This window comes from Stereum hirsutum, assembly GCF_000264905.1.
Source record: "Stereum hirsutum FP-91666 SS1 unplaced genomic scaffold STEHIscaffold_3, whole genome shotgun sequence".
Lineage (NCBI taxonomy): Eukaryota > Fungi > Basidiomycota > Agaricomycetes > Russulales > Stereaceae > Stereum > Stereum hirsutum.
In genome coordinates, this window is record NW_006763133.1 from 1,820,598 (window position 1) to 1,835,509 (window position 14,912).

General features: G+C 53.0%; 6 protein-coding genes across 6 annotated transcripts; 4 read left to right on the forward strand and 2 right to left on the reverse strand.

Annotated features, from left to right (window-relative positions):
- Positions 1-474: 474 nt before the first annotated feature.
- On the reverse strand, positions 475-2,333 carry STEHIDRAFT_74402 (nagb/rpia/CoA transferase-like protein). The gene is made up of 8 exons (XM_007300525.1): positions 2,107-2,333; positions 1,986-2,043; positions 1,787-1,926; positions 1,610-1,729; positions 1,448-1,554; positions 1,180-1,392; positions 864-1,124; positions 475-794 (listed from the first exon to the last, which is right to left on the reverse strand). The coding sequence occupies exons 1-8, from the start codon at positions 2,287-2,289 to the stop codon at positions 704-706; spliced, it is 1,173 nt and encodes a 390-aa protein (XP_007300587.1). The 5' UTR covers positions 2,290-2,333; the 3' UTR covers positions 475-703.
- A 1,324-nt stretch (positions 2,334-3,657) lies between these two features.
- STEHIDRAFT_145170 (uncharacterized protein) lies at positions 3,658-4,772 on the forward strand. Its single transcript, XM_007300989.1, has one exon. It carries the CDS (start codon positions 3,673-3,675, stop codon positions 4,288-4,290), a length of 618 nt encoding a protein of 205 aa, XP_007301051.1. The 5' UTR covers positions 3,658-3,672; the 3' UTR covers positions 4,291-4,772.
- Positions 4,773-5,075: 303 nt separating this feature from the next.
- STEHIDRAFT_166266 (methionine aminopeptidase) lies at positions 5,076-7,432 on the forward strand. Its single transcript, XM_007300990.1, has 13 exons — positions 5,076-5,216; positions 5,284-5,337; positions 5,455-5,528; positions 5,589-5,714; positions 5,785-5,873; positions 6,089-6,240; positions 6,330-6,403; positions 6,468-6,488; positions 6,547-6,694; positions 6,759-6,897; positions 6,975-6,992; positions 7,079-7,182; positions 7,294-7,432. Exons 1-13 carry the CDS (start codon positions 5,134-5,136, stop codon positions 7,349-7,351), a joined length of 1,140 nt encoding a protein of 379 aa, XP_007301052.1. The 5' UTR covers positions 5,076-5,133; the 3' UTR covers positions 7,352-7,432.
- Positions 7,433-7,776: 344 nt separating this feature from the next.
- Positions 7,777-9,170, forward strand: STEHIDRAFT_119058 (uncharacterized protein). Its single transcript, XM_007300991.1, has 5 exons — positions 7,777-8,040; positions 8,108-8,191; positions 8,421-8,501; positions 8,800-8,825; positions 9,045-9,170. The coding sequence occupies exons 2-5, from the start codon at positions 8,189-8,191 to the stop codon at positions 9,118-9,120; spliced, it is 186 nt and encodes a 61-aa protein (XP_007301053.1). The 5' UTR covers positions 7,777-8,040; positions 8,108-8,188; the 3' UTR covers positions 9,121-9,170.
- A 53-nt stretch (positions 9,171-9,223) lies between these two features.
- Positions 9,224-12,604, reverse strand: STEHIDRAFT_119059 (glycerol-3-phosphate O-acyltransferase). The gene is made up of 10 exons (XM_007300992.1): positions 12,367-12,604; positions 12,182-12,308; positions 11,737-12,129; positions 11,359-11,672; positions 11,111-11,302; positions 10,899-11,055; positions 10,602-10,848; positions 10,397-10,544; positions 10,185-10,304; positions 9,224-10,041 (listed from the first exon to the last, which is right to left on the reverse strand). Exons 1-10 carry the CDS (start codon positions 12,538-12,540, stop codon positions 9,526-9,528), a joined length of 2,388 nt encoding a protein of 795 aa, XP_007301054.1. The 5' UTR covers positions 12,541-12,604; the 3' UTR covers positions 9,224-9,525.
- A 270-nt stretch (positions 12,605-12,874) lies between these two features.
- Positions 12,875-14,562, forward strand: STEHIDRAFT_51190 (inositol polyphosphate phosphatase; the record flags this gene model as incomplete). The annotated part of the gene is made up of 5 exons (XM_007300393.1): positions 12,875-13,076; positions 13,140-13,422; positions 13,473-13,865; positions 13,964-14,096; positions 14,278-14,562. The coding sequence occupies 5 exons, from the start codon at positions 12,875-12,877 to the stop codon at positions 14,560-14,562; spliced, it is 1,296 nt and encodes a 431-aa protein (XP_007300455.1).
- Positions 14,563-14,912: the final 350 nt, after the last annotated feature.

The window sequence follows — 14,912 nt, forward strand, 5'->3', positions numbered from 1 at the left end:
GATGGCTGGATCAGTATGCACGTTGCCGGAACGCGAGCCCGAGAAAAACCACGAAATGGCGAAGGGCGACTTTGCGAGCTCACAAAAGACTGCGAAAAGTTCTCAAGGGTACTGCTCGAGAGATGCACAAAGTAAAGTTATCACGGACTAGACGAGTCCCGACGCGGGTATCCAGAACATCTATGAATATCGAAGGCAGCAAGACAAGCGGAAGGTCGTTAATGAGATGATGAAACAGCGAGAAATGAACTTCACGCGAAAAGATGAACAGTTGATTCCGAGATCTCGCGATGATTCTCAACAGCCTTCGCCTTCGCAGAGGAAAGTTCAATGGATGACAGCACTTTGCTTCCGGATCATTTCAGACCGAATGCCAAAATCCCGGTCTTCACAGAAGATACGCTTTGACCACGTTCCTTCTACATGGCAGCACGCCGCCATATCACCATGCAACGATGGATGGTGCTGGTGATACTGGAAACTTGGAATTTGTTTCCCCGGCTGTAAAGGCACCGCACGCGGGACCCCCTCCGTCTCGCGAGCCGCGAGATTGTACAGATCGAATGTGATTAGAGTACCTGTGGTTTCAACACTATCGCAAACTCTATCGACACGACGATCCGTCCAGGGTACGCCGTGTCACTCCTGAGTTTAATCGTTGGCAAAGCGTAATAGCCGAGCCTCGAGATCTCGTCGCGACCTGTCAGCCTGCGAACATGCCGACCAAATAGGAACTGACACCCTCTGGCGTCAACGTGCCGACGTCGGAGAAGACGAGAGAAATCAAGTCGGGCCTGAGTGCAAGAAATGGGGAGGATGAGCAACGTTTTCGACGGCCACCGATTGCGAGAAAGTGTCGTCACCTTGTGTAGTCGACGTCAGGATTCTTGGATATTTGATCGGCAGTCATCGTCCGCTCGACAGTCGCGGCGGGAAGCAGAGAGGTTGGAAGGGTCGATCGCTCTATCGATGACGAAGGCGTCGAATTCTTGGACACGAAGAGTGAGGGCCTCGCAGCGAGTTCGCCGCCTGGCCGTTGGGCAGATTGCGGGAACGCGAGCGTCCCTGGATTGTGCGTGGGTAGGTCGTACTGAGAAAGAGGGAAGAGACGATGGAATTTGTAACTGGAAGGGGGCTGTCAGCGACACATTCAGGGGAGCGCCTCCGACGACGACCGACCTTTCGGCAAGGGCATAGAATGGTTTGTTTTCGGCTCTCGCGATGATAGCCATCTGATTGCTGCCCACGGCGTTGATCAACCCTCCACTCTCGACGACTGCCTCCGAACCCACAAGGACGAAGTCAACCTTGTCCATGACGTATGCCACGGCCGAGTCGAGCACAACCGTGCACGGAATGCCTGCAGCCGTTAGCGCTTCGTACGTCTTGATCCTGATATGACAATGTAAGATCGCTGGGAGAAAGCAGCGGAGCGGAGTGATCTCACCCTAGCCCACGTGGTCGAGCCTCCGTCACATAGACCGATATCCGCTTGCGTTTGTGTGCATGCAGCAGGGTTTGCATCACGACCCGCGAGTATGAGTGTGTCAATATCTGATTCTTCGGTTGAGCAATAGCGAAGCTAACCAGAAAAAGACAGAATACTTGCCACGGAGTCGTCTTTGATAAAACCTAGGGCGAGCTCTGCAATCTTAGAGCGGTAGGTAAGCGCCTCGGCGACGTATTTCTTCCCTTGACTGACGAGTTCCGTTTTCAAGGCGGAAAAACTCTTCGGAGGGTATCAGTGTGAAGCACGCACAGCACACGAGGCCGAAGAAATACATACATTAGATTCATGTGGGAACAACGTCACAAACGCGATAAACAGCTCACAGCCAGCATTAAGACCGATGGGATTCGGAATGCGTTTTCTTAACTCTTCGGCACCGTCGTTGAGAGCTTTGACCAGCTCGAACATCGTATCCGCTGATCTCAACCAGATATCAACAACGCTGTGCTTAATTGTCGTAAAGTACCACACGAACCATCGGATTGCAGGACCAGTTCGCTCAACGACAGTATAGCGGCCAAGGGCGCAGATATCTGAATACGCCACAACCGAGCCTTCGTCAATGTCTCGGTCTGTGCCTGATGACTGACACTCACATCTTCGTCCATGAGTGTGCGTCGGTAAGTCTCGTATATGTCAAAGTCATTTCCTGCAGGTTGATCCTCGGGGATGGTGCTTGCGAGAAGAGTGGAAGCACGACTTGGGTCACCCTGCAGCGCGTTCAGAGCGGGCTTGATCGTTGACGGACTTGTCGATTGGAGGGGCGTAGGGATCGCCATAGCCTGGGAAATGATGCAAAATTCTATGCTTGTATGTGTTCAGGCAAAAAGACGGGACTAGTTAGAGAAGAAGAGTCGACATGAACCTTGCAAGAACTGAAGAGGGCTGCAACGCCACCCGAAATCGGAGTCAGAGGGTATCCTCAACGGCAGATGCCGGACACCACGCGATAAGCACGTGCAAGGGGAGATCTGCAGCGCGCCTCGACGCGACTCGACGCGTCCACACAGGTCCACATCAAGTCCACATTGACTTTCGCGTTTTCTTCTCGCAGGTCGCGTTCTCCGCATCATCCGGAAACCTAGGAAGTCGGGGTTTTTTATTACTTCAAGATTGGTAGGAAGTGTGTCATACGAAGCGAGGATGTAGGTCGCAGAAAGACGACATGCATGTTGCAAAAGGCTCGGGTGCCGGAATCATAACGTGGTTCTGGTCTGGCATCTATGCACGTAGCTCAAACAGATACAAACCGGTAGCCGTTGTACATATATGCACTCATCCAGGGTGCAAAAATGGATGGTGTTCGGAATGGCCGCGCTTGTAAACTAGTAGGACAAATAAATCGGCAAGATCACCGCCGTAAGTACCCAACCGCAGCGAAAGGTTGAGGCAAATTCTGTGCAGCGCAGTGGTAGCTAGTACCTGTCCGAAAGAGTGAGCGGGGAATGCCATTTGGAGATGAAGAGACCAACAATGAAGTTCGCCGCGTCTGGATTGTGGTCGCCCTTTTATTCGCGGACCCGGCGAGGCACCCTGAGCGGTGGTCGCATATTGCGATGGTGACGTCGGTGTCGTGAAAAGGGGGCGCCCCGAAAGCTGAAACAGAGGACGGCGGTTGCTTTGACGGCCGGGAAGGTAGGACTGTATTGAAAAAAAAAAAAGAGCGAGACGGAGCGAGAGAAGGGGGCATGATATGTTTGAAGACAGCTCCTTTGGGATGCGCAGAAGGGATGAAGGGGCCGTGGCCGGACGTTGTTCTAAAAGGGGTCGGGCGGACGGAGCCCAGGAGGTAGGGCGTGGGAAGGCCAGGGAGCCTCATGTTCCAGCGAGCGGAGGTGCGCCGTCCTCGTTCCCCAGCGAAGGAGGCAGCCGGTTGCTATCGCCGAGGCGACTTTGCAACCGCGCCGTCCCCTCAAATACTTTCCATGCCGGGCATGCTCTCCTCCTCGCCCTCATCTCCCCTGCCCCAACTCCCATAACTTATCCCGCCTCCTCCTCTCGCCCCGCTTTCGGCCTCTATATTACAGCATCTCCAGGCCGAGCCCTGTTAGTTCGCGTAGGTCTTTGTTCGGCACTTATTTTTTCGCTTTAGACTTATCTTCGCCGCCCGTCGTACAGCGCATTTTCCCCGTTTTTTTTTCGTCTCCTCCCATTACATCAACATGTCCGCACCCCCTGAAGTCGTATTCTCAAACGATGTTCGCAATATGGACGAATGGGCAAAACGAACACATATTCCGCTCACCAGCGCTGACGCCCTCGGCACGGCGTACGCCCGGGCCCGGCGGTGGCTGATGGCACTCAAAACACAACTGGTTCAACATCACGGATGGCGAGATGTGAACCCTTCTGACTCACGAATGCTCTTCTCCATCGAGTGCTCTCCCCCTCACCGCTCGTCCAGCGGTGTCCCTCGCTCACCGAACATGCACCTCCAAATCCCTCTCAATGCCTCGTCATTCTTCAGCCCCGACCGTCGCGTTCAGTGGGAGATGGTGTTCCATAGTGCGGTCTTCCCCAGCATGCGCCATACGGTCACTCCCATCGCCGACCTCCTCCACCTCCTCCAATGCCTACTCACCGGCGTTCTCGTGCTCGTGAAGGAGGAGAGAGTCCCGGGCGAAGGTCTCTATCGCACAATACGTGCCCTTCCTCCCGTCGAATGGGTCAGCTCCCATGAGCAAATGCTCGTCGAAGTCTTCGGTGCCACCCACTATCGCGCCCTCTTCCGCGCTGCCGGCGACAAACGCCTCTCCTTCAAACTCGACCACGAACCTTGAAGCCCCTTACCCATCTTCTCCATGTTGGAAACCCTTGTCGACGCTGGGGCAGTCCGCGCGGTCGAGGCTCGTTCGCGAGAGGGGTATCACAGCATGGTGGACGTGTACTTGCCGCAAGGCGCGATGATCTCTCTTTCTCCTTGTTACTGGTTGACGGGACTGTTTTCTCCTTATCTTATCCATCACGCATGTCCAAAAGCTCTCACCGTACCTCCCGTTTAATCATCTTGACCTGCTAGCCATTTAATCCCGCCTATGATCCTCCCATTAATATCACTAGACTCTGTTGTTGCATATACTTATTCGCCTTGCTCTGCTTTTCCACCCGTGTTTTCCTGTTTCTTTGACACCCCCACCTCTCCTCTCGACTAATCGCTACCGCACGCTCCATCCTCCGCGTCACAGTATGCTTTTCTTCACGTTCGCCGTATGTATTCCCAGCTTATTGTCATTATCGCTCTGTATCGCAGCCTGGTCACCACCCGTAATTCTTGCCTCTGAAGACGACCGTCTCCTTATACGTATACGTATCGACGAATATTCACCTCGACCTTCTTGTTCTTTTCCACGCCTGCACTGCCTGAGCAGAACACGACTCCTGAGACGCGACGCGTCGCGAGGTCGTGTTGAGATTTGGTTCCGACTGGGGGCGTGTTGGGGGCGTGGCACGCTTGTCGATCTCCTTCGCAGCCACGTTATGTGGCGGTGCGTGCGAACATCAATGTCAAAAACGTGGTTTATTCGTCCATAATCAAATTTTCTCATCGGCCGGCGCCTACATACACTCGTTTATCCTCTGTTGTCGCTTCTACCCAGCCGGTGCCACACTAGTCATCCACTGCAATGAGTGGTACAGTTGCCTGCCAGAGTGCGAAATGTCCAAACGGCAACCCTCCTTCTAAACTAGAGTGTCCCACATGCCACAAGTACGCTCACTCTGAAGTCAAAATGCTATAGTAGCTACGCATCACTCATGGGCGGTTGGGGGGCAAGACTTGGGATACAGGGCTCATTCTTCTGCGGGCAGGAATGCTTCAAAGCCGACTGTAGGTTTGGACAGGCGATTAGCGATATAATATTCTGTTCGCTAATGCTCTTGCCTGCACGTTAGGGGTCTGTCATTTATCACGAGCGTCTACGCCACACGATGCTGATGCCTCTGCAGAAAATGCACAAGCGTGTGCACGACATCGTCGCACCACGACAGCCTTTGCTAGACGATCCATCTATCAGCAAAAGTTCGTGTCATGTCAGACTCTGCTCTACAGTTCGTTCTAATTCGGTTCCTGTCGTTTCAGGTGGCGATGGCACGTTCAATCCCTTTTACGACCACAGATTCTCCGGCAGCCTGCGCCCTGTATATCCTCTTTCGCCTACGCGAATAGTTCCCGAACACATTAAGAGGCCAGACTATGCTGAAAGCGGTAGGATCATGGGTTTCGTTCGCGGTGTCAAAGCAGCTGTGTGAGCTGATTCTGTTACTCCGCATCGAAGGCGTACCTACCTCCGAGAGCAGGCGCGCTGGCCAACCTCCCCGTATTCTGACACCGGAGGAGCAAGAGAAGATGCGGGTGGTCTGCAAGGTGTGTCCTATATCTGCGTAATCATGGACGGATCGTACGGGTGTCCACGAATCCATCCCAGGTCTACTGGAAGTCTTGCACAAATGTTCGATTTGAGCGCTCGTGTATCAATTAGCCAGTCGCGTTCACACGGCCACGTTCACGGACGTCGAAGTCGGACTTTAAGGAAACGGGATTCTAAATACTCACGAGACTTTGTCTCTTGCTTGCTTTAGCTCGCGCGAGAAGTTCTTGACATCGCCGCATCCCATGTCCGTCCCGGAATTACCACCGACGAGATTGACGCTATCGTTCACGAAGCTACTATCGAACGGAACGCATACCCTTCGCCCTTGAACTACCGAAATTTCCCCAAATCTGTCTGCACGTACGTTTTAAGATCCATTCCATCCGCGAACTTCGATTTCGCCACCCTTATATCTATCTATTTCTATCTAAACTTTACCTTGCCTTAAGGTCCGTGAATGAAGCAATCTGTCACGGCATTCCCGATCAACGGAAGCTGCAGGAGGGAGATATCGTCAATATCGGTATAGTTGATCTCATCGGGCATGTTTACTCTGTTTTCTCGCTCACCGCGACCGTTTTCGACAGATGTGACGCTCTATTATGACGGTTAGCTACGCTCGTCCTATGAGCCTTCTTCGGTGGACTAACTCAGATTGTTCTCTAGGTTTCCACGGTGATCTCAATGAGACGTACCCTGTGGGCCGGATAGATGACGACTCGAAGAAGCTCATTCGTACTGCGAGAGAATCTCTCGACCAGGCCATCAAGCTCTGCAAGCCAGGTTTCCTCTTCCGTGACCTCGGAAAAACGATGTAAGTGTGATCATGTGGCCCACTGGTCGGCTTTCGTCGTCTTATTGTTCTCTGTACGTTCTAGCGAACCCATCGCCCGTGCAAACGGCTGTTCAGTCGTCAGAACGTATACAGGCCATGGAATCAACGACCTTTTCCACTGTGCGCCCAATGTTCCGCATTATGCCAAGAACAAGGCTATCGGGACTATGAAGCCTGGGATGGTGAGTCGTGTCTGCCCGGTGTTGTGCCTTGAAGGACTCATATGTATGTAAACCCCTTCTTCCCACATCTCCCACAGACATTCACTATCGAGCCAGTGAGTTCCTTTAAACTCTTCCTCCGTGGTCTGGCGGACTGCTTGTCTCGTATCGTCATCTGATGAATGCTGCCCTGATTGTTTAGATGATCAATCTCGGAAGCCACTGGGAAGCAATGCATTGGCCGGATAGCTGGACTGCGACGACCGTCGATGGGAAGAAAAGCGCGCAATTCGAGGAAACGTTACTGTGAGTGTTCCTTCTCTCTCTCTCTCTAGTCCGCCTCATCTCAACGTAAACCCTTCCATATCGCTTACAAAATACGGACGACCTCGGACCCTGCGACTTCTTTCACTCCAGAATCACGGAGACGGGTGTAGAAGTCCTAACGGCCGGCAAACCGAGGGAGCTGTTCTAGCTGTACTAGTCCGTCCGCGCCTGTATAATTTGTCTCAACACCCCTGTGCCACCATCCAATCGATCCGCCGACTTGTTGTACCAGCTCGTGTGGCTGCAATTCGCAAGCCGCAGGAACCAGCTTGCCCAACCCGATGGTTGCCCTTGACTTCTTGCTTTCTCTTTCTCTTTTTTTCTTCTCCTCTCAGTTTGTTTTTCATTCGGCCTGTGCCGTGCAGGTACCGGCGTGAAAGTAAACGACGTCAGCTGTTTCCAAGCACGCAGGGCCAGCTGGCTGCCTCGCCGTATACGTGCATTGTGCCTCTTATCTCTGCGAACCTGAGAGACTGCATACCAGCAATGTGACTGGTGCGGCCGGTTCGGTGTATAAGCACAGCCAAAGTGCGAGAAAAAGTTGGACACGGCACCGTCGAGCTCTCTTATCTGGATCGCAGAGCCCCCATCGACATCGCTTGCACATCTCACTCACCACCAGCTGCTGCAGCCATTCTCGCTGGACGCCTCCCCAGGCCCTCAGGCCTCAGTCTCAGTAGTCGACTCTTACGTGTGTGCCGATTCGCCCTCGCATTCCGGTCTGTCCTGTGCCGCCCACCGATCTTTCTGTTTGTTTCGTCTGTCCGTCTATGGCCTCCTCCGCCTCCACATCGACAGACCCGTATCTCGTCGTCGAAAAGTGCGGCTCGTCGAGGGGTACGCCCATCTATGTTATCACAAAATATACCCCGTAAGTTAGGTGTCTTCACCGGTCCGTTTGTAGTCGCATGTCGTTCGGGGTTCAGACGTTCAGTGCTTTGTTTGTCTGTGTCTCTGGAGAGGGCAGGGTACCCATTCTGCGACAATGGTAAGCCGCAGCTAATGAACTCCCCGCCCGTCCATCCACCTACCCAACCACCCACCCACCCACCGTACTAACCATCCTCGCAACTATACCGCGCCGCGGTATGAGTGTGCGGTCCATGCCTTTCTCCTCCCTCGTCGGCTGAATCAGCGCAGAGCACTGACGCTGTCCTAACCTCATGTTACACGCATATCACGCCGCACGTTCCACGCCATTTCGCACGCGGACGAAGCGCGAAATTCGATGCATGGACCTGGGCGACGAGGCGTTAGGAAGCCGCAAGGCCCAGGAAGGGGGATGCACGCAGATCCAGGTGCGCGCCTCGACGTCCGTTACGTCCGAATCACCATATAGCCTACCACCACTTCTTCCACTACCACCAGATCCTCCTCTTTTAAATCTGTCTGGACCATTCGCCTTTCGCCTATTAGCGTCCTACCATTTCCCCTCACCTCCCCCCTCTTCTTTGCCCTTCCTTCTTACGGCTGCCACTACTTCAGTTACGCCCGTCATATCCGAGCTCCCGATCACTCCCAGTCTGGGCTCTGTATGTAAAGAAAACGCAAGTCCTGCTAACTTATCTCTCCGCACTCGTCGCATCGCGCAAACAGTTCTTCGACGATAACACTGACCTACGGTTCGTGTCCCTCCACCACCCCATCCTCCCACCCCTGCCATCACCTCGAGCCCGCGTTCTCTTGTTCGACCGTTCAGCGTTCAGGCGCTCATTGCCCCTTTCCCCCCACGCCATATTCTCCTCCCGATGCCCCATATGCCTACAATCACCGGATGCGGCGGGTTTCACTCTATGTCCTATTTATGCCTGGGCCGGGGTGACCGAACGTGGGTCCAAAAGGTGTGGGGGGTGTGGGATGCTGTTCTCCAAGTTCTACCTCTCGAAGTCGTTCATAGAGGTCCGAGGGCTGCCGTGACTCGGCCCTGTACGGAGCGCCGTAGTACCGTATAATATCCGAATATTTGCCTTTCATATCCGAGGGACGATTTACGGTGGCTAACTAGCAACTCGGAAGACGGTAGACAATGAATTCGAATAGGTAGGGATGTATTTCTTGAGGAATGTATGGTGCATGATGAGCGTGTGAGTAGTCTGTATTCGTACAAACACATGGAAACACTAGGAACAAGTACAGCTGTCCGTCCGAGCCTCCCAGGTAGACAAGCAAGAGCTACTACGGATGCCCAGCGGCCGAAACTGAGAGGAAAGGCGAAGATAGGGGAAGAAAAGACGAAAAGACGAAAAGACAGAAAAAAAAGACGGTAAACAAATCAAGCACTGTCCCGCTAGTGACCGGATAAGGATGTAACAAAGCAACTCCTCATGCGCCCTTTTCGTGTTTAGACGCCTGAATTTCCTTATTGATATCGTCCGTACACTCCTTGAAGCCCTCCTCACGGTCCAACGCACTCAATCTCTTGACGGCCACCCGATCATTCAGACTCATCTTTCTCTCTCTCCGATGATGCAGCCCACTATCTCCATTCCCGTTCCCATTCCCATCCATATCCGTTGGACTCGTCGTAGGACTTCCATCTGCTTGCGAGGACTGATAGGGAGAACCTGAGGTCCCTGGCTTCGCCATGCGAAGTTTCTGGAGGTCCGCATACGAGTTTTGGTTGCTGCGCGATCGATGACGGCCAGGTGTGAGGAATCCGTCGTGCGAGGAGGGCAAGAAACCGAGGACGTTATCGTAGTCGCCCGCGTCTTCATCGTCGGACGCGTCGGGACTGGGTGCACGGCTGATTTCTTGACTTTTCGTGCCACCTCCCCCCCATGCACTCGTACCTCGCGTCGCAGAGTGCGACCATCCGAAGAGTCGCTCGTCGAGCCAAGTCTGCGGACATGAAGGTAGGCATAAACGCATGTACGACGGAAGTGAAAAATAGAAGAGTCGGAAGGTCAGTAAGAGGTCGTGCGACATTGGACGATTGATGCTGTTCGGGAGCAGTCGCGATAGCCGAACAAACGAAGACTCACCATCGGATGGACAAGCAAGTTCCCTTGGGCATCGACAGCGCCCACACCGCTCTTCCTGCGCCAGATCCCCGGCGTCCCACTAGACGGCGGCACACTGGCAGAAGGAACGAGCATCCGCCACTGCAACGTTACACGTAAGTACGAGAAGAAGTGGGGATTTTTGAATGCAGCTCGGAAGCACGAGACTGGGATTACGGCACGAGAGTACGAACCTTGTCGAAGTCCTCGCCGTAAAGTTTCGGACCAAATTCGTTGATCACCTCCGCGAGCTCGTTTGACAGGTCCTGCCGCATCTGTTTTAGCCGGTTTAAATATCGCTGTTGGCCTGGAACGACCGCGACGATGAGCGGCCTCAATGATCTGTTTCGGAACGGTTAGGGTGCACGAGCTTCGATGGCATGTGATAGAAGAACTGACTTGAGCACATCCATGCCGGCCTCGCCGAACTTCAGAGCGGCGTAACCGATGAAGGGAAGCACCAGGATGACGATAAAAGGTGTCCAAATTCGCCACTGCATGGGGACATTGGCTTTGATGGCAACTAGAGTCGCGAGGAAGGCATAGAAAGCGTAGAGGACAGGAGTGACGCCCAATGAGATCAAGACTTTCCATGTCGCGAGTACATCACGGCCGGCAATCTTGACGACGGACGCAGCGAGGGCCTCTGAGATACTGTTAAATTGGTACTGCAGATTGCGAGAAAATTCAATTTACCTTTCGCCTTCTTTCTTGAGATAATGGACGCCGTCAGGAAAATAGGGGCGTTGAGGATGACTCCGGGTAGCGCGAATACCGTCCAAACAATGAGAAGGCCTGTTCTGTAGAGAAGAAGACCCAAAGTCTTCCACCCGGCCTTTTGAGCTCGAGGTACCTGCAACGAAGTTAGATGACAATTAATAAATAAATCCACGCGACGTGACACGAACCTGGTGGTCTCGGAGACCCAAATCCCGGACAAGACGGTTGTACTTCAGCACTTTCTTTCGTAGGTCTTGTATTTTTGGCTCGTCATGGAAATGCTGATAGCCCTCGAGGAAACGCTTGTTCAACTCCACAACTTGACCGAGTGTCAGATGTTGTGATGGTGTCTTGTATAATCGCCGAGCTGCTTGGATGACCTGAACACCGTTTAGCTATAAGGTCGTGTGCATGAATTCATATATGAAAGGCTGACCATAAGCGTGTCGTAATCGGGCGCACGGACTGTGACCGTTTTCAACCCATCGTAGACAAGATTCAACAGTTTCCCCACAGCCTCTCTCTTCTCCGGTCCACCCTGCTTGAACATTTCAACGAGTTCTTGAGGGACATCCATGGCTGAACCAAACTCGACGACTGCCCGGGACCGGAAGCGGTGGGCGTGGAAGTATGAAAGACCGACCGGGACAATCTTAACCTTGACATTTGGGTCATTAGCCATAGCTCCAAGGGCCATGAGAGACACGCCGGCCTTCAAGGGGAGGAGGTCTGTTCGGTCATGACTACCACCTGTACAGATCATTTAGAGTGTGTGAGCGGGCTTGTCTGTGCAGACGCATCTAGACCGACGTACCCTCGGGGAATATGCCAATACAACCGTTGGTGGTGAGAGCATGGTAAACGTACTGGTACATCTCCTTCTGGTCCACGAAGGGTAGACGCTTGAAGTCCAGACCGGTCGCGCCCTCCTGCTCTTTCAGCTCGGCCAACTTCTCCCTAATCTTTGTCGTCTTCTTGCCACTGTCACCACCAAACTCTTTCTTAATGCGCATCTCCGTGTCCGAAATAACCTCCGTCACTTCCGCTACCGGGGAGCCGACGGCTTTCGAGAGCATGATTTGCATTTTGGGGGTAAACTCGGAGGTGAATTTCGTGCCATCCCCAAGGACAAGACATGGGTCGTCTGGGGAAAGGTAAACTTTGCCAGTGCCAGGCTTCGCATCGTCCGCGGCACGAGCAACAGGGACTGTAGAATCGAATGAGCAGACACCGACGTATGCAATCCTAAACACACGCACTGCTTGACATGAGACCGGCAAAAAAGCCAATTGCTTTGCGTTTCATACTTTTGGCAGCGATGAGGAACTGGACTTTCCTGCGTGTTTCCTTATGGACTTGCAGCATCAAAAGTAGAGGGTCAAGGAACTGGGTAGAAATGGCATATTAGACGAACACTTTCACTTTGGCGAGACATCGACTCTACCTGATTGTGATGCGGAGCAGCGACGAGAATAACGGGTCCATCTCGTGGAATGTTGAAAGCGCCTCTTGGCCGAACCTCTCTGAAGAAGACATTAACGACAGTGCGCCAGAAGATGAGGGCCGAGTCGTAGACCAAGTCAGAAGACAAGGAGAGACCGTTGTCCGAAGCAGGCATGATTTATGGCACGGCAGGGAAAAGAGCGCGAGCAATCTCAGATGATGGTCATGAAGGAACACGCAGACGGCAAACGTAGCCTCCAGCCAAACACACGCCTCCCGCTGCGTCATACCTTGCCCTCTCGCCACCCCGCACGTCCCCCACATTGTCCTTGTCGCCATCCACAGCGACCACAACACACTCCTTGCGAGTGCTGGTCATCATTAAGGCGAATCGTACGGCCTGCTCGCTTCGCTCAGCTCTAACTCTAACGTATCCTAATCATGACGTCGTTCATTCATCCTTTAGACAGGACGGCGCCCTGTTAATAACTTGATAAATATCCACTGCGATGCCTGTCCAGTCTAGTGAAGACAGACTGCTTGTACAGGTTGCGTCTTATAATACAGCCCTCCAGGGCAACGACGGTCTGCCACAGAATCTTGTAGACTGGCTCTCGCCAGCCTTCGAAGTATCTAACTTCCTGGCTCGCGACCGTGCTCCTGATATCGTCGCTGTTGGTTTCCAAGAACTTCTTCCCCTTCATCAAGGCTGTTTGTGGCATTATTCTGTATAAACTCTTGATCTGTAACTGACTAGCTGCTTCGAAACACTAGTGTCTGGCTTGTCGCGTCCGGTCATCGAGAACAGGAACTCTCTTATCCTTTCTCAAATAGAGGAACACGCTACTAATAAGGAACGATATACCCTTGTCGCCAAAGTCGTCAATGTCGGCGTCGCATTACTGGTTTATGCGAAGGACACGGGTGTGGGGCGTAAAGTGCGCGATGTACAGACCAAGTGGACCGGATGTGGCCCAGGATGGATGGGCAACAAGGGTGGTGTTGGGGTTCGCTTTACTGTCGAAGGAGAGCAAGGTGGCGCGGGCGAGATATTCACGTTCGTATATTGTCTCGTCCCAGTCCGAATCGGCACTGATTTTGTCCCAGATTCGTATGTGCGCATTTGAACGCACACGAGCCGAAGCTCGCCCAACGCATAGCAGACTTCCATCACATAGTCGGCTCCCTGCTCTTCGACCCCATTCCGTCATCATCCTCACACGCACCCACAACTATGTACTCCACATCCCACCTCTTCTTCCTAGGCGACCTCAATTTCCGTCTCTCCCTTCCCGCAACGCATGCCCTTTCCGGTCCCAGCAAACGTCTTGACCTCGCAGCCGCACTTGACTCGTCTCAAGGCCGCGAAGAGCTTAAAGAGTACGATCAGCTGTTAATAGAACGACGCAAGAACCACGTGTTCCAAGGCTTTCGTGAAGGCGAGTTCTGGCAGTTCAAGTGTACGTATAAATACAGCCTGGGAGAGGTAGATCGATATAGGTCCGTGTTGTTTCTTCCTCTCTTTCATTGTAGCGTAAGCGCGCAGCCCTGAGCGTATCGTTTACACGTTGCTTTTGCCTCTGCCTCCTATGTTTCAGTACGAAGCGCACGCCTTCTTGGACCGATAGAGTGTTGTATACCACATATACTGATTCTCCCCGGACACCGGAGAAAACGGATATTACGAACGTTCTCTACACCTCGATCCCATTCTACACGACCTCTGACCATGTAAGGCATTTCCTCATCCCACCTTGAATCCCAAACCAACAACTTTCCTCGATCTATCATTCTTTCCGCACCTTCCCCTTCCTCCCTCTCGCAACCTTATTGCGAGCCTCAACATTAACCTTCAATCTCCGCTAAACTAAACATACCTCTCATCTCACTTCACCTCACCTCACTGCAACAGAAACCAATCGTCTGCATGCTCCTCCTCCCTGCACCACCCTCGACGCCTCACACATCAATTCCCCTCCTCCAACTCCCACCAAGCTACACGCCCACACCCGTCTCATATCCCAACCTCAAGCGTTACACCGGCCGTGTCCTAGATAGGGTCGTCGGCCTCGTCTGGTATTTGTTCGTCCTCATCGGCGCGGGCAATGCTGCGTTCGGGGTGGGCAATTTTGTGCTTGGGCTGGGGGCGTGGACGTGGTGGCAGGGAAGGGCACCGACGTTGTCAGGAGATGTGTGAGGGCTTGGTGGACAGACGAGTTCTGTCATTCCATGCTCATTTTTGAGATTGGGGTAGATGCGGTGCCTCTTCGATGACCCTTATTATTACTTGGAGTTTTTTTTTTTGTTAATTTTAACTTACCGCACGATCAACGGCAGCCTTGTTGGCAGTATGTGATCGCTCCATTGCTACAAGGTCGTTATTCAGCACGACTCACCGTCAGTGACGGCTCGTGTGCAGCTGCGTGCCGGACGATTATGCTTGTACGTGGCCTTTCAGTCATTTTCAAAATGGGACGCAAGTGTAGTGTGTACGTTGCTCTTTATGACTTTTTATGGACCTTCTGTCTTTCAGCCAGACCTTTCTAT

What these genes read in the sequence shown, in the direction of transcription:
- STEHIDRAFT_74402 (XM_007300525.1), bottom strand. Translation starts at nt 2,289, where the DNA reads ATGGCGATCCCTACGCCCCTCCAATCGACAAGTCCGTCAACGATCAAG. An exon ending in GCACACTCATGGACGAAGAT is followed by an intron (nt 2,044 to 2,106) that starts GTGAGTGTCAGT and finishes TGGCGTATTCAG; the next exon opens with ATATCTGCGCCCTTGGCCGC. An exon ending in CCTGACGTCGACTACACAAG is followed by an intron (nt 795 to 863) that starts GTGACGACACTT and finishes TCTTGCACTCAG; the next exon opens with GCCCGACTTGATTTCTCTCG.
- STEHIDRAFT_145170 (XM_007300989.1), top strand. Translation starts at nt 3,673, where the DNA reads ATGTCCGCACCCCCTGAAGTCGTATTCTCAAACGATGTTCGCAATATG.
- STEHIDRAFT_166266 (XM_007300990.1), top strand. Translation starts at nt 5,134, where the DNA reads ATGAGTGGTACAGTTGCCTGCCAGAGTGCGAAATGTCCAAACGGCAAC. An exon ending in GAATGCTTCAAAGCCGACTG is followed by an intron (nt 5,338 to 5,454) that starts TAGGTTTGGACA and finishes GATGCCTCTGCA; the next exon opens with GAAAATGCACAAGCGTGTGC. An exon ending in TTCCCCAAATCTGTCTGCAC is followed by an intron (nt 6,241 to 6,329) that starts GTACGTTTTAAG and finishes CCTTGCCTTAAG; the next exon opens with GTCCGTGAATGAAGCAATCT.
- STEHIDRAFT_119058 (XM_007300991.1), top strand. An exon ending in GGGGATGCACGCAGATCCAG is followed by an intron (nt 8,502 to 8,799) that starts GTGCGCGCCTCG and finishes TCGCGCAAACAG; the next exon opens with TTCTTCGACGATAACACTGA. An exon ending in GACGATAACACTGACCTACG is followed by an intron (nt 8,826 to 9,044) that starts GTTCGTGTCCCT and finishes TGGGTCCAAAAG; the next exon opens with GTGTGGGGGGTGTGGGATGC.
- STEHIDRAFT_119059 (XM_007300992.1), bottom strand. Translation starts at nt 12,540, where the DNA reads ATGCCTGCTTCGGACAACGGTCTCTCCTTGTCTTCTGACTTGGTCTAC. An exon ending in CTCAAGAAAGAAGGCGAAAG is followed by an intron (nt 10,849 to 10,898) that starts GTAAATTGAATT and finishes ACAGTATCTCAG; the next exon opens with AGGCCCTCGCTGCGTCCGTC. An exon ending in ACGGCGAGGACTTCGACAAG is followed by an intron (nt 10,305 to 10,396) that starts GTTCGTACTCTC and finishes GTAACGTTGCAG; the next exon opens with TGGCGGATGCTCGTTCCTTC.